Source organism: Acomys minous (genome assembly GCF_964271855.1).
Source record: "Acomys minous genome assembly, chromosome: 1".
NCBI lineage: Eukaryota > Metazoa > Chordata > Mammalia > Rodentia > Muridae > Acomys > Acomys minous.
The window spans coordinates 151806473-151827756 of record NC_140483.1 but is presented as its reverse complement, the minus strand read 5'-3'; the positions used below and the strand labels follow the sequence as shown (position 1 = coordinate 151827756).

Sequence of the window (21284 nt, the reverse complement as noted above, 5' to 3'; positions counted from 1 at the left end):
CACTCTGCCGCTCTTCTCCCCTTTGTAGGCGAAGTCCTCGGCTCCGGCACGAAATCCGCAAGCCCCGCCATTCCTCCGTGGACAACCTGGCCAACGAGATGACGTACATCACGGAAACCGAAGATGTCTTCTATACCTACAAGGGATCCCTGTCCCCCAAAGACAGTGACTCCGAAGTCTCCCAGAACCACAGCCCACACCAAGAGTAAGCATCACATATTCTCCCATCTTTCTGTCTGCTTTGGGCTCTTGAGGAATTTGCTCAGTCTGGGGTGTCAGTTGAGAGGCGAGAGGAGCTGGTACCTGCAGCAGGCTCTCGAAGGTGCTCTCTGGAGATGGGAACACAAATCCAAATGCCCGTGTATACAGGAGACCACCTGTGTGCTGGAGCTGTGCTGTAGGTCTTGTACAGCCCTGCCCAGGGCACAAGCAGAGCCCGGTGTAGGCTATTTCTGTGTTGCCCAAGTAACAGACTCGAGGGCACGCTTGCCGTGACTCCTCTGCGTCACTTAAGCTCGACATCCCTGTGACCTTAGTCATCAGGACCACACCAGCAACTGGGAGCCTTCTCAGAACAACACTGCCTTTGGATTTTGTTTCCTTTTCATTTTAAATTAATAATGTAAAGCAGGAAACCAAACAAAACAGTGCTCTACCAAAATGGCTCCACAGGTAAAGGCACTTATTGGCAAGTCGGTTGTTGACCTGCATCTGATACCCATATGGTGGAAAGGCAGAACCAGCTTCTCCCAGTGCATTCCACGTGTGCCCCCACATGCACACACTAATTAAAAATTTTTAAGTATGCTTTTTTTTTTTTTTGTCAAATGTTTGTCGAGGACAGTTTCTTCTCAAAGTGGCAGTCTTTCGATGCTGCTTGAGACGGGTGAAGCGGTGTGCTTCTTCCTACTGTGGCTTGCAGTCTGGGAACATTGATCATCTGGTCTTTCACTGTCCCGTGAAGCACTCACTTGCAGCAGGCTGCCTGGGGCCTGGGCTTGCCTCTGACATGCTGTGTGGCTGAAGATGATCGTGAACTCTTGATCTTCCTGTCTTCACCTCCCAAATGCCAGGATCACGGACATGTGTCACCACACCCAGTTTACATCCACTCTTCCTAGAGTGACGTTCCCCTCATTGGTCAAAGGTGGGGGCGGGGGAAGTACGTTTGGTCTGAATGGCAGACCTGAGACTTTTGGTTAGTTACTCAGTAACAGCTGGTTATCAAAGAGCTTAGAGCTCTCAACTGTTAGACTCAAATGCATTTGCTTACCCCAACCCAAGCATCTCGTCCTGTCTCTTCTCCTCATTCCTCGCCTTTAGTATACAATTCTATCATATCTGTGTGTTTGGGGATAAACTGTCTCAAGTCATATTTTGAAGCAGATAAGACATAGATCATAAACTGATGCCTTTAAGTTAAATCATGATAGGAAGGATTAGGCATTAAGAGGTCAATCTTAGCCATTGGATGTTCAAACGTTAAGACCCAAATAACGGCCAAAACCAAGAAAGGTGATGTCTCCCTAGTGGAGGATCAGCAAGCAGGCACTTCAGTCTCTCTGTACATGTTTACTGTCGACACTTTGAGACTTCAGGCATTGAGTATACTCTGCGTGTATGTTAGGCATTCACAGGTGAACTACTGGTCTCCCCACTTCCATGCAGGAGGTCCCTGCTCACAACAAACGTCTTCAGATGATCAGCACTTTTGTTTTGTTGGTTTTTTTGAGACAGGGTTTCCCTGCGTAGCCTTGCCTGTCCTGTGCTCACTTTGTAGACGAGGCTGACCTCGAACTCACAGAGAACTGCCTGCCTCTGCCTCCCTAAGTGGTGGGATTACAGTTGTGTGCCACTGCACCTAGCTAAGGTTTTATTTTATTTTATCTTATTTATGATGATCTGCATTTTTAACATCTCGGCTTAAGCGATCCCTGTGATTATTTCTTTGTGACCTGCACTCCAGGATCCTTTTGTGGACGCAATCACTGCCGATCCATGCAGCTTTCAGCCTGCCTCAGTGTTGTGGAGGCCACAGTGTTGTGGAGGCTGCAGTGTTGTGGGGGCCGCAGTAGACATGTGTGGGTTTCACTGCGTGAACCTGTGGTTTTACATACTTTGAGCAGATGTAGAAAAGCAAATCGGGAGTACAGAAGAGGAACTGGTCTGAGTCCTCCAGGGCCCCCAGACTCTGTTACTTTGACACGAGGAGAAAAGAGGCCTTAGGGAACCCCATCCCAGCACTTGGGGGAGCCCACACATGTTCTCACTATGGAGGGGAACTCAAGATCTTCTAGATCTTCGCCCGCCAGGACAGAAGCCACCCACCACAGGCAGCTGCTTAGATTTAAGCCAACTGAAATAAGATGTGTGTCCCACAACTAGGATGTGCACACGCAGTTCCATGGGTACTGCCCGTTCCTGTCATGCTAGCTTGCTGTTGGGATGGCTCTGCCATTCACTGAAAATAGAGCAAACCCCCAGGAGTCAAGTTTAGGCTACTCAGCTGGCTCACCAGTGAAGTACCTGCCACCTGTCACCTGTACAGAGGTAGGGGAGGTAGGGAGCCTCTGGGAGCCTTTGTGTTTCTGTACTTCTTGTGACTAAGGTCATGACCAAGTACAAGACCGTTGTATATTATCCGGTGACATGGGGACATTTAAAAGAGCTTTATTCCTCCTGAGTTCACCATTGTACTTTAGACATCCTTCCTGGTTGTAGAGAAGGAACTACAAAACGGAATTTGATAAGGCTTCCTTTTTTAGGTGCCTCCAGGCCTGCTGGGTCAGTACTGTGTCATCAGCCTTTACTGTCACAGTCAGGTTCTGTGGCTTTTGAGAACAGTCACTGTTGGGAAAGGCATGACCCCGCTGTCCTACAGCCACAAGGGGTGTTAGCATGCTAGGCTTCCTGGTTAGGTCTGCATGCCACCACCCACAACGGGCTGCTAACATTTGAACTCTTGAGAATGAAGTACAGTTTAAAATCTGCTTTGTTGATTTATGTGATTTTTCTGCCCTGTTCATTTCTTCACCTTGCGCACTGATTCTCCGAAATGCCTTCATGAGACCTTCCTTTTAAAGGGACTGCCCAGGGCACTTCTCCATTTGGAGCCCAAGATTAGGAGAAACGGACGATGGTATCGCAAGAGTGCTCTTGACAGTGCAGAGTGTCCTGTGGCTAGGCTTTGCAAGTGATGGATGGTTGGAAAACCAAAACCCGGGTCCCCTCCATGGCGTCAAGGACCCCTCCTCACTGGAGGGAAACCACTCTCTCCTTGTCTTTCTGAAGCCTTAACACCCAGGTGTGGAGCTGGCTTTATTCCCCAAGCAAGAGATACATACAGGCTGGTCTGAACTTAATTGAGAAGAAACTCTGCCGGTAACGTTGTATTTACAAAATGTTTAAGAAGAGTTTGATATGTTTTCTACAGCAGATTTGTGCTAAGACTCTAAAAGAAGCCTTCTGTCAAAGAATGAGAGGAGCGAGCTCACAGACAGCGAGGAGGGCTCTTTTGAAAAAGAATTAAGTGTTCTTCTGTGCTCATTCAAAAAAGAGAAGAAAGAGAAAGAGAGAAAAGAAAGCATAGCCCCCTCCCTCACCCCACCCCGCCCACCCCCAGTAGCACAGGGAAGGAACATCGTCCCGGCAGATGAGTCACTTGCTGGTTTGTTCCATATTTATAGCAGAGCCACAGTTTATGATTATAGTTTTGAAGCCTTGGCAGTGTGCTTTGTGCCAGGCAGGCTGTGCGCTTTTGTTATTCCCAGCACTGTTCTCTCCCCCTCCTCGCTTCCAGGGGAAGTTCACATTCTTGCGGAGAAGTAGCTTTCCTTCACAGCAAAAACAAAAACCCAAATTCCCCAACCCTTTGCACCCGGATAAAAGGGAGGAGGTGTGTGCTAAGGAAGAGCTCGCCTTCAGAGCCGACGCTGGGGGAAAGCAAAGGTAGTGGCGGCCCAGGCTTGGATCCTATAGACTGTTTGGTGTTTCTCTGTCATAGTTGTTTTGGTGGGTCACCAGTATGGTGCCCCAGAGCCTCACTTCCTGTCATAGTGACTTACTGGCTGTACTTTGCCTCTTTCCTGAAGGCCTGCCCTCTTCTGTAGGACATATGGCAGCTCTCACATCCATTTTAAAGCATATGCTTCGGAAGGGACCTTGGGCAGGTCTTCTCCATCTAAAACCACAATGGAAGAATTCCTGTGGTCCATCTTCTGCCACCCTGGGGTCTGCGAACCCTGCCAGCAACAGGGATCCGTGCTGTGTGGCAGTCTGTTATGCTGTTACACACTCAAGTTGTTGGTACAGTTGACCCTCTCTGCCCACATGTTCTGCATCCACAGCCTTAATCAGCTACACATCCAGTGTCATGAAGCCTGTCCTGGTCACTGGGTCGGAACTAAACGTGTGCCGATTGTAGTTTTTTCTCATAAGGACATTTGTTTGTGCGACATCGGCACTGAATTAGGTATTGTAAGTAAGCTAAAGATGACTTTTAAAAACACAGGAGAGTGGGCATAAATAAAATGAGCATATTAGAATATTTTCTATAAAAGACTTAAACATCTGCAATGGATGGTGTCCTGGAACTGTTCCTCAAGGGACACTGAAGGACATTCGTGGTTTTCTCAAATTGTACTATACGTTTATTTTATTTTTATTTTATTTTCATTTTGAGGTAGGGTTTTTCTGTGTAGCCTTGACTCTCCTGGACTCACTTTGTCATACATTGTGATGCTGGCCTGGCATGCAGGCTCCAGGCTCCGCCTCTTAGAACACGTGCCACGTTGTCTTCCAGTTCTCCTGGTGTCCCTGCCTGCTTTTCTTTAAGTTAAGCAGTCTGGTTCTTCTTGCCACCTTCTGCCGTTTTCCTCCTCTGCCACTGCTCTCTGGCAACACGCGAGCCCCTTACCAGAGGACAGTGCAATACCGGATGTGGGAGAGGATCTGCTACCATCCAACGTTCTCTTCAGGGCCAGCCATGGACAGGGTCTTATTACGTATAGGTGGGGTGGTGGTGATAGCCATATCCCTGAGCCACAGGCTCTTGAACACCCACAAGAGCCTGGAACCTTCCAACCTAGTCTGTGCTCTGGATCTTTGTATTGGTGACCTGGCTCTCATGTGCCTTGGGGAAGGGCCGGTGTCTCAGAGCCACCCAGTTTGCACCTGCTGGGAACCTCAGTCTTCCTGGGTCCTATTTTTCCTTCTGCGTTCTCATTCATGTAGTTGGTCCTGATGTGCACCCCACCCCCAGGCATCTCTTGAATCCGAGAAAACATCGCACACGAGTCTTACATGGGAAATGGTGCTGTTTCTCATCTCTCCAGCACTGCAGCTCTTTGGAAAATTTGCTTCTCTCATAACCTTGGTTACTGATGCATGTTATATCCATAATCCTCAAATGCCCGACAGTCTGTCTCTGTCCCCCAGGGACTGGGGTGTCCCTATCCCACTCTGCCTGCTGTTTCCCAGAGGATAGAGACAAGTCTCTTGTGTTGCCTGCCTCCTGTTCAGAGATGGCTTATCGCTTCTTTCCCCACACCCCTTCCTCAGTAGGCTCTGTAAATCCCTCAACCCATGGGGCCGGGCCTCTCCTCCCTACATCTTGGATCCCCGGCAGTTCCACAGGGAGCCCTGACCAGACCAGAGAGGAAGCTGTGCCGTTCTGACACCTTCTGTCTTGGCATCCTAGCACTCTGCCCGGCCAACTCTTGCAGTTCTTCCTTGAGTCTCTCCCTCCATCCACCTTGAACACCAAGCAGAGTGGCTCTGTGCACCGCAGGAATGAGCCTTCTGTGTGGAGTTTAGCTGTTCAAAACACCGGCCACTTGTTCATTAAACTACTAATAATCTCTCCACCTCTACTTAGAAGATTGGTTGGGGTGTGGGCTGTCTTAAGATATGTCAGTGTTTGTAGCAGCTACTGCTTACTCTTTTAAAATAGAACTAAAAGGTTTTTAGACTTATTATATCTTATGCATATGAGTGTTTCACCTGCATCTATCTGTGTGCACCGTGCATGTGCCGGATGCTCATGGAGTACATAATAGAGCATCGGATCCCTTGGAGCTGAAGCTGTGGGTGGCTGTGGACCACCATGTGGGTGCTGAGAACCAAAGCAAGTCCCTTGCAGGGGCAGCAGGTGCTCTTATCTGCGGAGCGTCTCTCGAGCTCTGTGTTCCCTAGATCAGAGGATTTGGTTTGGTTTTGTGTTTTGTGTTTTGTGTTTGTTTTGGTTTTGGTTTTGGGGGGTTTTGATTTTGCTTTGTTTTGTTTTGTCGAGACAGGGTTTCTCTGTATGTAGCCCTGGCTGTCCTGTACTTGCTTTGTAGACCAGGCTGGCCTCAAACTCATAAAAGATCTGCATGCCTCTTGTTTTGTTTTGGGTTTTTTGTTTGTTTGTTTGTTTGTTTGTTTGTTTTTGGTCTTAGTTTGGGGGTTTTTTGTGGGGGTTTTTTTTTGGTTGTTTGTTTTGTTTTGTTTTTTTGAGGCAGAGTCTCTCTGCATAGCTGTGGCTCTCCTAGTACTTACTTATGTAGATCTGTCTGGCTCTTAGACCAGAGTTTTGTGTTTAGAAGAGAAAAACACATTGAAATCTTGTGAAATAAAACTCAGAAACTAAAATTTTAAAACCTACATAAACAGGATACTCATTGATACCGTTTCGTTGAAAGTAGTTTTTATTCACTAGGGAGATGAGAACCAGTAAACCTCCAGCCAGATGCAGCCCTTACTCGGATCTGTTTCCACATTGGTCTCCCGCTGAATAGTTTGTTCAAATAAATTAAGACTCTGAATCATTGTGTGTGAATAGGTGCCGATTTTATATTTAGAGCAGGCTAATTTAGGCTGGGGGTGTAGCTCAGTGCTTGCCTACCCTATGAGAGGCCCTGGGCTCTCAACACTGAGGAAAAAAAAAGAAAAAGAAAAAGAAAACAATTCAACCAACCCCCAAGTTTAACTTGCTAGGAAACAGAAGTATCACTTAAAGAGCCCTCTATAGGCAAGGGCGTGGAATAGAGGCTTAGTGAAAGGCAGCAGCGGAGGTGGGGATGTTAGCAATATCATCCAGGTGGAGAAGCCATCATGGGGGCGGAGGGCGGGGGGCCCTTTGCAGGCTGCAGTACCAGGTACAACACTTACTAATATACGACCCCTGCCTGTAGATTACTCTTTAATGATGCTCTGTTCCCTGGCAAGATCAAATGACTGGGTTCCTAGCTGAGTCCCAGTTACTTAAGGAGCTGAGGCAGAAAAATCTCTTGAGTCAGCCTAGGCAGTGGCTCCCATGTTAAAAAGTAAGATGTTAAACCAGAGTAGTCCTGCACATTTCCCCAGCGGCCTTCAAAGCAGCTGCAGGGAGAGCTGGTCTCGAGGGTCATCGGTGGCCATCGGTCCTCGCTGCCCTTGACCCCTAAGGCAGATGTGATTATATTTAGCCTAGTCCATGGGTAGCCCGAGGACTTTTGCAGAAGTGCTAGGTTCCAGGACGCCGTGGAAATCTCAAGATGCAGCCAGCCTCCCCAACAGGCAGTGATATTTATTCTGATAGTATTGATCGACTCATTAAAACATCTCCCCCTTCCCCTCCCACAATGAAGGAGTTTGTCCGAAAACAACCCAGCCCAGAGCTGCCTGACCCAGAAGTCATCCAGTTCTGTGTCTCCGTCTTCAAACGCTCCAGGCTCCTGCTCCCCAGATGGAGTGGACCAGCAGTTCTTAGAAGACTACCATAAGGTGACCAAAGGGGGCTCCATCGAGGATGCCAGCCAGTACTACTGTGATAAGGTGAGGGCCTTTCCGGCTCCTGCCACGCTTGCTTGTGTGGCTCGGTGACCCACTCTCATGGGCAGGCAAATGAGTCACTGTGACTGCTGAGGGAAGTGGCGTGAACGACACTGTCACTTGTCTTCCAGAATGATGATGGTGACGGCTACCTAGTCCTGATCCGCATCACACCGGATGAAGACGGGAGATTTGGATTTAATCTTAAGGTATGCCGTGAGTATGTTACTACTTCCTTAGGTTATATGCAGTCTTTAGGTGGCTTTTGAATTTCAGTCAGAAATCTGCTGCGTACCTACCTACACTGCATTAGCAAAACAAAACAGCAAAAGTTGCTTGAGGCTAGAGAGGTAGCTCAGCCAATGAGGTTGTTGCCATGTAAACATGAGGCCCTGCTTTCAGGCCCCAGAGTCTGCCTAACATCAGTGGGGGGGGGGGGACTGGGGTTGAGGGGGGAGGCGCTCCTTAATCCCAGTGCTGCTGCGGAGCCAGAAGCAGATAGACCCCTGGGTTTACTGGCCTACCTAGCAGAATCAGCTAGTCTGGGCAGGTAAAAGACCCTCTCTCAAGAGTATGAGACCCCGAGGTTGACCTGTGGCCTCCAATCATACACACACATGTGTGCATGCATACACCTGTACACACATGTGTGCACACTCACTCAAAACTACTCGGGCCAAAGAGCTGGGTCTTTTCTATGGTTGCACAACTAACTGCCTTATAGTAAGTGTCTGCTGTGGGCCTGACATTTGCGACACTGTGCTCCGGTCATGCCATCTTAGTGAGGCCTGGGGACAAATGTCTGTAGCTCCACCACTTCAGGGGCTGACAGAGGAGGACTGTGAGTTTGAAGCCAGCCTAGACTGCAGATCAAGTCCATGGCAATGGAGACCTTATCTCAAAAGAAATGAAGAAATAAAGAAAGCGTCCGACAGTTGTCAGACGCATCTTTCAAATGGACCCTGAGGCTCAGAAAGTTGAGTGTGTAGGTTGGTGATCTAATGCAGCCCACAGCCTACCCAGGAGGACTTATTTAGAGAACCCTACAGCCCTGCTAAGCTGATAAGCGTAGGCAGCTAGCTCTTCGGGTTGCTGGGCCTCTGTGTCTAATGGGTTCCTCTAGGCCGTGGCAGCAAGCTGCCACCACAGACCAGCACCCATCTGTCTGTGTACATAGCATTATTGAGACAGGTGCTACACCCATTCTATTACAGCTTTAGGGAGTCAGTGGTGACGTCATGGGCCTGCCTCAGGGCCCTCTTTCCCACACAGCTTAAATAGCTATTGAGGAAACATCTCCCTCACCCCCACTTTCACCTCCTCACTCCCTCACCCACCCCCCGACTCCTGGTCTAGAATGTATCAGGAACATCACCCTTGCCGGCACATCATACCTGCCCCGTTCCGCCCTGCAGCCCTCTCAGGCTTTCTCTGCTCACATGGGGACCATTTACAGTGCGCATGGCGCTTCCTTTGTGTCTCTTTTGGAGAAGCAAACAGTTCTTTTCCAGGAAACGTTGGGTCCTCCCTGGTTATCCTCAGTTCATGTGATGCTTCTCAGCAGAGTTCCAGCCAACCTCCTGGGTAAAGAGGGGTCAGCAGTGTGCTCTGTAGTTCCAAAAGGGGTCCCCAGCCCCGTGATTGGTCCCCCTATAAAACCTTCCTGAACTATAAGACTCACATTCATTGTGCCTACCTATCTTTGTTGGCAAAACTACTCAAGTGCTTTATTTTTAATTTGGTTCGCTTTAAAAAACATTTACAGGGAGGAGTGGATCAGAAGATGCCTCTTGTGGTCTCAAGGATAAACCCAGAGTCACCTGTAAGTAAGCATGTCCATGTTACTCGCCGTGTTTTCATTCCACTACGTCAAACACGTTTGTTTCTACGCCCCGTTCCTGGGTGTCGTTGGGATTTGGTTTTGGTTTGATGAGTTGGATGGTTGGCTGATAGGCGGCTTGCTTGGTTAGATCAGGAGCAACTTGTGTTTGGTAACACAGACACTGACAGATGGAGACAAAGAGTGGGGGACACCCCCCACCCATTAACTGCCACCGTGCTGTGCAGTATTGTCCCTGTAGCTGCAGCACTGTCTCACTCGGGGCCTTATTCTGTATGCAGAACCTCAGGCCCAGCCCAGACCTGTAGTCCTACACACCCTGGATCTGTTTGTAATAGCATCCTTGGATGGTCTGTGTGCACACTTAACTTTGGGAAGTGTACTACTCAAGTGAAGGAAGCTGAGGCAGGGTTTGTGTTCTGCATTCTACCAGTAGAGATCCTTTGCCTTTTTCTGAGGGTTTTTTTTAACCATTTTCTTTCTTTCTTTTTTTTTTGGCATGGGGGGAGCGGGGGACATGGGTGTTGGGATAGGGTTTCTCTGTGTAGCCCTGGCTGTCCTGGAACTCACTCTGTAAGCCAGATTGGCCTGAAACTCACAGAGATCTGCCTGAGTACTGAGTACTAGGATTAAAGGTGTGTGTGCTACCACCGCCCAGCTTTTCTGTTTTTTCTTGCTGTGTATGTATTTAAAGAGTAGCGTGATGCACTGGGAAGCCTATACAGAAGGGCCAGGTGAATGTGCCCCGCCATCTTCCCCGGTTTCTGTGTGGTGGTTTGCTTTCCGCAAAACACTGCAACATGAACAAGTCACTGTGCCTTCTCAGAGAGGACCGCGTGGGCAGAGGGCTCACTCCTCAGTCCTTCTCAGACAGCTTACCACTGGGGCCTGACAAGATGACTCCATGGACAACACTCATGCCGCTCAGGCGTGAGGACTAGAGTTCGCCTCCCCAACACCCACATAAAAAAGTCAGGGGACAGGTGTGACGGCCACCTGTATTCCTACTGTGTGGGAGGCAGATGGGATTCCCCAATGTAAGGTGGATAGCTAGACTAGGTTTATGGGCAAGCTTCAGGCTGAGTGTGAGACCCTGCCTTTGTAGATACGCTAGAAAACAATCGTAGAAGACATGACCACACACACAGACATGCTCACACACACATACACAAGTGTGCGCACACAGATACACAGGGGGGTTTTGTTTTGTTTTTAAATGCTGTTTACCAGTTGTTTTTTGTTTATGGTTTCTGGGGGTGAGGGAGACTAGCTTTCCCACAACAGTTTGTTCATCACCTTGCTGTGCAGAGGCTTCTGCCCGTGCTATTGGGCTGACAGTGATATATTTCTCCTTTATAAGAGAGATAAATGCTCATTCATAGCTAGCTAAGCATTTCCAGACAGTATATCCAATAAAAAGGTTGGCATCATCAAGAGAGTCATTCTAATCAGCAAGGTGGGCTCCTGTGGAGAACGGGCCTCAGTAAAGGTAGCTTGCCTGTTCTGAAGTGCCTCATAGCTTACGTTCTGAGCAGCTACTGTGGCCACCTAGCAGCAGCTCTACAGATGATGACAGTGATGCCCAGGGGAGAGGAGGTAAATTTGATCGCAGTCTCAGGTGTCTGGGATCAGGGAGAGGCGGCCTTCTTCGTCCCCTTGAGGCCGGTGCTATGGTAACTGAGAAAGTCGCTTGCCTCCACCAGGCGGATACCTGCATGCCCAAGTTGAATGAAGGGGATCAGATCGTGCTGATCAATGGCCGGGACATCTCAGAGCACACTCATGACCAGGTGGTGATGTTCATCAAAGCAAGCCGGGAGTCCCACTCGAGAGAACTGGCCCTGGTGATCAGGAGGAAAGGTAACAGGCTCCTGGGGGCGGAGCCACGGGGGACACCAGAGAGGAGCAACAACGTCTTGTCTACCAGTTGCTTTGTGTTTTGGTTTTCTGGGACAGCTCCCACACTGTAGCCGAGGCTGTACTTCAGCGTGCAGCAATCACTTCTGTTTCGGCTTCCCAGATGCTCCGGTTATAAGCTTGAGATCCTGTCCTGGGCTGCTTGCTGTGTTTTCTACAGTGGTAGTCAGCATGTGAAAATGAAGGATTAAAAAAAAATTTTTTTTTTTTTAACGACTAGGATGTCTGGCTTGTCACTGCCAGAAACCAAAAGAATATGAAGGTCTGTCTGCAAGGGCCCTGACTGCTCCTGGCTAGGCCTCTGTGGAGAGGCAGCCCCAGAACCCCCTAATTCTCCCAGCCGCAGCCCAACTAGCTCACATTCCACTGTTAGCTTGCGTAGCTCAGAGACAACTGCTTAGGTCCTACCTTACTTTGTCAGGGAGGCAGTTAGGATCAAAGGGCAGGGGCCTGACCCCACCCCCTACACTGAGAGGAAGTTCCCTGTTAACCAGTGTTCCTCCCAGATAATGTAACATGAGCATAGGTTGCCTGCTCTCTTCCTCAGGGGCTCTTGTGCAGATTAAATGACGTACTTAGAGCACTGGGCATAACTGTAGATAGGTGAAGAAAGGGCTGTTCAGTACCATTACTATGACTATTACTGTTTTAATATTCTGAGCCAAACGCCTCCCAGTAGGGACAGTGAGAGAATGGAGAAAAGACAGACACACAGACACATGTACACTGGGAAGCTGGGGTCAGGTGGGCTGTGTGCATTCTGATGGATAGCACCCACTACTTCCACAGCCTAGAAGCTGGGTATGTTTATTGTGCGCAGCAAGATGGGAGCAGTTGGCTAGTCTCTGGGAGGTCTCTGAGGCCAGCAGTCTCTGGTTGTAAGCTTCTGGGAGGAAGAAGCTGCAGTTGCTCGTTTTTGCACACACTGGCCAGTCATCCACAAATACTCAGACTTGAACCGCGGGAAGGCTTTGTCATTTCTGATGTCCCATGGGTCCAAGGAACTGGTCCATGATGTGCCGGTGCCCGTGAGAATCGCATCACTCAAGACTTCATCTGCTCTTTAGAAATTCACTTGAGGCTTCCTCAGCTCTCCACGCTTTGTTGTTGTTGCTGTTGTTACATTTTTCCATCCACTTTATTTTTGTATGTTTGTGTGTGTGAGTACTGTGTGTGCGTGCACTTTGAGGCCAGAGGACGAGCAAGGAGTCAGTTCTCTCCTTCTACCATGCGGGTCCTTGAACTCAAACTCCGGTTGTCAGGCTTGGTGGCAAGCATGCCTACCCATTGAGCCATCTTGCTGGTCCTGACGTAGCTTTAAGTACTAACCTGAATGGAGATCTGGCTTTAGTGTAGGCACAGTGCCCTGATCTCTCTTCTGATTAGGACTCCTTTCCTGAGCCAGCCAGCTCAACCTCACCTTTTTTGGGAGACCTTAGGACAGCTCTCCAGCTCCTGTCCATCCCTGTCCTGACACCCCATCCTACAAATCGCCCCAGCCTGCTAGAACAATACGAGGACTCAGCGGGGAAGCATGTGTTGTGCCGACTGCTTTTATGGCGGCATCCGTTTAGCCCTCGTGATTGTCCAGAGTATCGGGATCCTTGACCCCATGTAGAAAAATCAGGAAACAAAGCCACAGAGTGGGCAAAGCAGTTTCATCTCTGCCATGTGGCTGTTGCAGCCACACATCAGTAAGGAGCCAAAGGTCCGGTCCACCCTCTATGACACCCTGGATGTCCAGGCCCACAGGGAAGGCCACCTCTGTTGGCCACAAGGGACTGGTACCTGCTGGAGGGAAGGAAAACCTCGCATGGACTGTTAGGGACCACCTGCTCTCAAGCAACTATAATAATGATGTTTTCATAGCATAAACATCTGAGAAGTATGAATTGATTTAAGGAAAAATAAGTCAGCTAATTTAACACGAAGGGTTGCAAATAGGACAGATAGACACCATATAACACAAGAAAAACTGATTTCCTGTGGCCAGTGACTGTCAGGCAAAGATGTGGACTGCATTCCCATGAACTACCCAGACAGGCTGGGTGACTTTTGGACACGCTGGAATGGAAGGCTCAACAGCTGATTCAGAAGTCTGAGGATTCAGTTCAACTATACAGGGAAATTCGAAGCTTTGTAGTTACTTTCTCCTTTCTTTCCTCTTGTCCTGAAAGTAGGGAGCCATTGAAAGTCAATGAGGGTGTCATTTCCCTTCCTAAGTTACACGAGAAATTGAGAAATGATCCTAATGTTTCAAATTTAGGAAGAGGAAGTAAGGGTTGGTAGTGGCATCTGGGGTGCAGTATTGTATAAGGCAGAGAAGGGGAGGGGTGCCTGGAAAGATGGCAGAGTGGGAACTGGAATTCAGATCTCTAGCACCAGTGTGAAAAACAGGGTGCATTATCCCAGTGTATGGGAGGCAGAGACGGGTCCCCTAGAACAAGCAGCTAACTTGACTAGCCAGTTAGTCCTAGAATCTAGGACCAGGTGACAGACTGCCTCAGCAGTATATAAGACGGAAAATGATAGAGAAAGGCACCTGGCGTCAAGCTTTGGACTCTATGCACACATGTGTGTGTTACACACACACACACACACACACACACACACACACACACACACACACACACACACGGGACCATGGGCCTCTGTTTTTCCCCATAGAGTTTGGCATGAAGGGAGGAGTTGAACTTGAAGTGGCGGGGGCTGGTGTACAGGGAAGTTAGCCTAATCACTTGGCAGAATTGATCTCAATTTTAAAACTAAGCTGAGGGGAAGCAGCAGCACAGTGGGACAGTGAGCTACAGCTCAGCTGGGAAAGGCTCCCACCACCAAGCCCTGACGATCTCAGTTCAAGCCCCAGGACTGACATAGGCAGGAGAGAAGCAACTCTGTTGTCCCTGACGTCCACACATGCACTCACGCACATAAACAAATGCACACGAAATGATAAACAGAAATGTAATTTAAAATTTTTTGTAGAAAGAGCCAGACAGTGGTGTGCACACCTTTAATTCCAGGACTTAGGAGGCAGAGGCAGGTGGATCTCTGAGTTTGAGGCCAGCCGGGTCTACAGAATGAGTTCCAGGACAGCCAAAGCTACACAAAGAAACCCCGTCTCAAAAAAGATAGATGATAAACAGGCAGACAAGCAGAGAGACAGGAAGGAAGGAAGGAAGGAAGGAAGCAAGGAAGGAAGGAAGGAAGAATTTTTGTACAAAGAAACTAAACTCTAGGGAATAGCAGTATCACAGGACAGCTTGGCTTCTCCCCATGTACCTAGAAGACCGCCCATGTTAAAGATGCCAGGTGTGATCCAGAGAACAAACTGTCTATATGTCTGTCTTTCTTCCTTTGAGGCTCCAGGAACTGAACTTCAAGCCTCACACATGCTAAGCAATCTCTCTACCACTAAGCTGTATTCCCAGCCCATCAACTCTTTCTTCAACAGCGTTCACTCCCATGCCTCACCTGTAGCCTCCCAGGGTCACTCACCTAGAAGTGGCATTGGGTACAAGTGATGCCCATGTACTTGACCACTTAATGAGCCAAGTGGACCATCACATGCGGTGCCCTGGGCTGATAATCAAAGGGCTCGGCCCAATGCCCTGTCTATTCTGTCTGTTCCAGCTGTGCGCTCACTGGCGGAGATCAGGTCAGAAGATGAGCTGAGTCAGCTTTTCCCAGAAGCCATGTTTCCTGCATATCCTGAGGGTGGGGACAGTCTGGAGGGATCCATGGAGCTACTAAAGAAAGGTCTGGAAAGCGGTACAGTGCTGATCCAGTTTGAGGTAAGGGGCTCCCAGGGCCTGAGTCTCCTCCATCCAGCTCCTCTCACTCACCATGTTCCTCGGCTGCAGCTGAGCAGCAGGCAGCAGAGTTGGAACATGGTCCTGTCTCTTTGGCCAAGGTGGCTCTGGCTCACAGGCCTCAGACAGCAGAGTCTCAGTGAGGAGGACCATAGCAAAACTTCAAGGACTAGTGGGGCTGCCTCTCAGGCTCAGAGTGATGAAACATCAGGTGAAGGATCAGGACTTCTTCCAGGCGTTCAGCTCTCCCACTCTCTTCCAGCGATGGTCTGTAGGCAGGGACTGCCTGAGGATGGGGGACGCTGAACCTGAGGGGCTGCCAGCCGGAGCTCAGAACTCCACAAGGGGAAAAGAAATGGTGCCATCCGCAGTGTCAGCACTCCACTGCCAACTAGGGAATTTAGAGAGTCGGGATCATCTGACAAGGACACAGTGTCTGGCCTCCAGAGGCTACCAGGCCATAGGAATGTAAAGTCTGTCCTGTTTTCTCCGGAAGGACAGATCTATGGTACAGGGGGTAATACCTCTGTCTGCTACAGCACCCCAAGAGGCCTTTCACACCACCCCTAAAGCAGAAGAGACCCTGCTTTTAAGTCAGTTTATCGGCCACTAACCAGATGAAAATAGAATGTGTTCCTCTTCTGTGCACATTTGAAGGTAGAAGAAAGCAGTTGTGCGTGCTATGAACAGATAAAGGTATGGTGCCTCGGTATGTTGGGCCCTTAGGCAGAGGGGTCGCAAGTTCGATCCCAGCCTCCAACATACAGAGTAAGACCTTGTCTTTGAAAGGGGCACGAGTCAGAGAGAATAAAAGAAAGAATAAGGAAGAATCTAGTGAAAAGTAACTGGGTCACGGTTTTAACAATGTCATGCGTGGTCTAGGCTCACAGTGTAAGCGTAAGAGCTCCAGTGGGAACCAGAAAGAGATCAACCTCACATCTGTTTATTAGAAAAGCGCTGGAAAGGAAAGGTGGGCATTTGTCAAACGCGTTTGACTGCAGAGTGACTCAGGATGAAAAGGAATGCAAAGCAGAAAGCCTCAAGCAAAAGGCTTACCTTGTGGTAGGCTAGGACCCAGAATGTAAAATACGCTGGAACAGTGTGAACGCAACAGAAACTCCATGAGAGAAAAGGCAGAGGAGGTTGGATTCTCCCCTTTTACCCGCCACCAATAGAAGAAGATTCTCAATTTTTCAATTAACTGGTTGTCTGGACAGATAACATAAATGTTTGCATCTTGGGGCAGCGATATTTGGATAAGAAACAGTCTCACGAACACTCCAGAATAATTGAAACAAGGATTCAAATCCAGGCTCAGACTGCACAGTTTTCTCCTTTTGGTGCTGGGGATGCTGTGAACTGGGCAAGGCATGGGCGGATTATTTGTTGATTCTGCCAGTGTGTCTGAGGTACCTTGGGAGCATGAGGAGAGATGGAGAAGGAAACGTCTAGCCATGAGGAGCGTGTTCTCTAATTTTGGTATATTTAGGGGGCCCTATCGTAAGACCAAACAAAAGAGGGTAAGATTTTGTAAGAGTATGTGTTCAGCTGGGAAGCCACAAGGAGGCACTGTGGGCCCTCCTTGGGAGCTCTTGAACCGTGCTCTTTCCCTGAAGCCACCTCTCTGCGCTCTTGGCTCAACTTTGGTCTGCTTTTTACATATGGGGAGGGGGGCCTCCATCAGATTCTCCTTGCAATGATTTCATTGGCTTCTAAAAGTCTTCTAAGAGTATTTCTTAAAGGATGAGCCTGTAGCCACTTGTATGGAAATCACTTGGGGAGCCGTGGGGCTAGGCCACAGCTACTAGACATTGGTTCTTTAACAAGGTCGCCTAAGGGTTAGTATATTGGGGATGTTAGTTTATTATTATTATTATTATTGGTGCATGATGTTGGAAGTGGGCTTGTGCCATGGCATGCGTGGAGAGGTCAGAGCTCAGCCTTCTAAAGTCATTTCTTTTCTTATATGTGAGTTTGGGAGATTGAGCTCACGTTGCCAAACTTTCACATCAAGCACTCGAACCAATGAGCTGCCTCTCCAGCCCTCACTCGAGGCTTTGATGCATCAGTTGATCCCAGAAATGGCATCAGGTCCACTGTGCCTCTCCCAGCCCTCTGTCAATTGGATGGTACCTATAGAACTTATACATTTGGGGCTTACACGCCAGTCTGGCACATTTGTTTCATGGTCTAGGAGGCTCCTGGTGTAAATAATGACTTTCTGGGTTCTAAGGTACTGACTACGTAAAGTCAGGTCTTGCTCTCCTGGTGTCCCTCACTGGACCTCAAGGAGCCCTAGGCTCCCAAGAGCATCTTGGGAAACCACCGTCCCAGGATGGGAGGGTTCCCTTTAACACTACATGAGCAGAGAGACCCAAGGGAAACCAGACCAGCAAGAAGCTACCAGGATAGAGCTTTGGTGAGCCCTGCTGTGCCAAGGGCATCACCTTCTATAATTCTCACAAAGCCCTTGTTAGGTGTCGTTTCATCCATTAGCACACAGGACGGAGGAGTCGGGCAGACTGTGTATGTGTTCCAAGGGCTCATAGCAGAAGTCGCAGAGCCTGACTGTAGCCCAGGCAAGGCACCAATACCCCAGCTTGTTCTTCTAGCCACCCCATAGACAGGCTTAAGAAACTGAGATGTTCGTGGCCTGTGAAGATGTTATTACAGACATACACATCAATGCTATCTGGGATGCAATCTAGCCACATGGAGCCAGACAGACTTTAAATTCTGGCTCTGCCCCTCACCCCCATCTCTTAACCTCTGTGGCTCTTGTCTCCTCCCCATGTGTAAATTGGATGTCTCCTGAATTGATTGTAAGGAATGGATGAGATAAATGCTTAATGCGTTATCTGGCCTGTGATAAGAACACTATAAAAATTAATAGCTGTTATTATCTATAAACCAAGAGAGGCTTCAAGAGCATGCCCCGCCTGCATAAGGTATCATCACTTGGCACTGAGCTTGGAGCCCTAGGCTGTCAATTCCAGAGTCGTCTGGGGCCTCCCATCCTCCTCTACTGTGACAAGTGGGCTGCTCACCTAGTGGACAGGTGCAGATTAAAGATCCTGGTCCCCAGCAGGCATCCACGCTGCCTCCTCCATAACACAGAACACCTGCCCTGGGGTTGTGGTCTGTACACAGATCCCTGCCCCCCACCCTCACTCTTGTAAGGCTTATTCTAAACATTTTTTTTTCCACTAGGGCAATTCCTTCCTCCTTTTCTGTGTCTTTCAGTAAACAGAAGACATTTGGTCCTCCGATGTGACAGAATAACAGTGCGTTTGTAAAGCGCTTCACAGTCTACTGAGTGTGTCTCACGTGTTGCCTGTATTAACTCTCACAGTTTCTGTGAACTAGATGTGGCAGCAGTTATTAGAATCAGTCTTTATATTCTCTCAGTACCAAATACTGAGCCTGGGATGCCTGCCACACTCAGCATGCACTCTGCCGCTGAGCCACAACCGCAGCCCCAGATCGCTCTTAGAAATGGATACAAGGAGGCTCAGTGACATTAAGTAACTCATCCAGTGCCCACACTTTGCCAGGGATAGACCTAGAGTTAGAACCACAGTGAAAAGGAAAAGCCCGAGCTAGAGAGATGGCTCAGCTGTTAGGAGTTCATACTGCTCTTCCGGAAGACCCAAGTGCACTTCCGGCACCCATATTGGGTGGCTTAGAACTTCCTGTAACTCTAGTTCCAAGGGATCTGACTCTCCCTCTTCTAGCCTCTGCATGTATGCAGAACACACACACACACACACACACACATACACACACACACACACACACACACACACACACACACACACACACACACTAAAATGAATCTAAAAGCAAATAAAACCCTAAAAAACTGAAATATACCTGGGTGGGTATTGGACACCTATAGTCCAAAATACTCGGGATGCTGAGGCAAGAGGGTCATCACTTAAACCCACGAACTTTAAGACCACCCTGGGCAAGTGTAGCAAGACCTTCACACACACACACACACACACACACACACACACACACACACACACACACACACATCCAGTCACTGTCAGTGGCTCACACTCTTCTTGGGCGTTAATCAACTCTTTCTCACCCTGCGTCTTTCCTGCCTACTGTGCGTTACAGCCTCTTGAAGACTTGTGGAGTTGAGTTGATTTAAAACAAACATTGCAAGGGAATAGCTTCTTCCCTGGATGAATGGACAGGGGATGGGTGGGTGGACAAATGGTGGAGGTAAATGGATGGATGGACAGATGGGTGGGCGGATGGATAGGGGGTGACAGGGGATAGAGAGCAGTATTCACAAAAGACCACTGAGGGTCTTTTCTGCTGCACCTAACTTGATATATCACCTCACATTATCCATCTTTACCAAACCCAGAAGTCATCTCTTTCTGGGCCCTGTTTCTTAATTGATGCCTACATTGACACTCAAGAAACTGCCCATCAGGGTCAAAACAAGTGACGCACCGGCTCCTGTGATAATTCAGAATTTGCATCTGGAAGGATAGAGGTAGCCGAACAATAAATGCTTCAACAGATTGAGATCAGTGCATGTGGCAATTAGTAAGGACAATTGTACCTTCAAATTTAGATCTGATTTCTGGAAAGAGCGCATTTTTAAAAATTAGTTCCTGTCAGGTGTGGTGGCACGTACCTATAATTAGGAGGCTGAAGCAGGATGGAGAATTCTAGGCCAGTCTAAGTTACATACCTAATGCTTATAATCGCAGGCCTCAGGAAGCTGAGGCAGGAGGATTGCCGTGAGTTCAAAGACAACCTTTGGAAAAACAAAAAACCAAAAAACAAAACAAAGACAACCTTTGGCCACAGAGTAAGACCTTACCTCAAAAAAGAAAACAAAAAAACTACTAAGTATTTTTTTCTTTTAAAAATGTATTATTGGGGCCGGGCATAGTGGTGCACGCCTTTAATCCCAGCACTCAGGAGCAGAGGCAGGCAGATCACTGTGAGTTCGAAGCCAGCCTGGTCTACAAATCGAGTCCAGGATGGCCAAGATAATATAGAGAAACCCTGTCTTGGGGGAAGAACAAAAAAACAAAACAAACAAACAAAACACAAGATGTCAGCCACATATGCCTGGGAACATGCATTCATGGCCCCATTAAGGATCCCAGAGTCACGGGCACCTGTTCCTTTGCAGCACACCTGCATGGAAAGGTCAGCAGAAGCCCCGGCGGTGCCTTCTAGACAGTGCGTTTTGACCTCTGGCTGGGTCAGGTACAGAGGAAAAGGGATGTCCTCACTGTGGGTGAGCTGCCCCTGCAGGGTGAACCAGATCATACCAGGACAACCCTGTCTTGGCACCATTCTGAGAATAGGCTCTCCTTAGCTTAATTATATGGCACCATGTCCAAGAAAGTTTGACTTGTCATGCTTTAGTCATGTGGCCGACACCTTTGGTTTTATTTGTTTTTGTGCAGTACTGGGGATTAAGCCTGAGGTGTTGTAAATACTAGGCAAATGCTCTGCCATGGAGCTACATCCCCAACCCATTCATTCATTCATTCATTCATTCATTCATCTATTCATTCATATTTTTCTTTCAGATTTATCTTGTATTATTGAGTGTTTTTCTGTATGATGTCTGTGCATCACATACATGCCTGGTACCTGTGGAGGTCAGAAGAGGCCCAGGAGTCAGATGCCCTGGAACTGGAGTTACAAATGATTATGACCTAGGAATGGAACCCCGATCCTCTGCAGGAGCAACAAGTGCTCCAACCACTGAGCCATCTCTCTAGCCCCCACTTATTTGTTCTTTGAGAAAGGATCTCACTAAGTTTTGTGGTCTGGCCTTGAGCTCACTGTGTAACCCAGGCCTTGAACTTGGCATGGTCTTCTTGCCTTAGCCTTCCAGCCAACAAGGGTTGCAGCCCATGACCCCAGGCTTGGCATTA

At 48.5% G+C, this 21284-nt stretch overlaps 1 protein-coding gene across 6 annotated transcripts in view; it reads left to right on the top strand.

The window, feature by feature from the left end:
* PTPN3 (protein tyrosine phosphatase non-receptor type 3) overlaps positions 1-21284 on the top strand; it is a 154321-nt gene that overhangs the window by 112644 nt on the left and 20393 nt on the right. For all 6 annotated transcript variants that reach the window (XM_084776069.1, XM_084776072.1, XM_084776070.1 and 3 more), the window contains 6 exons: positions 29-205; positions 7608-7794; positions 7923-8000; positions 9557-9613; positions 11335-11491; positions 15182-15342. In XM_084776069.1, coding sequence (XP_084632195.1) covers positions 29-205; positions 7608-7794; positions 7923-8000; positions 9557-9613; positions 11335-11491; positions 15182-15342 — 817 coding nt within the window. The remainder of the gene's footprint in view (positions 1-28; positions 206-7607; positions 7795-7922; positions 8001-9556; positions 9614-11334; positions 11492-15181; positions 15343-21284) is intronic.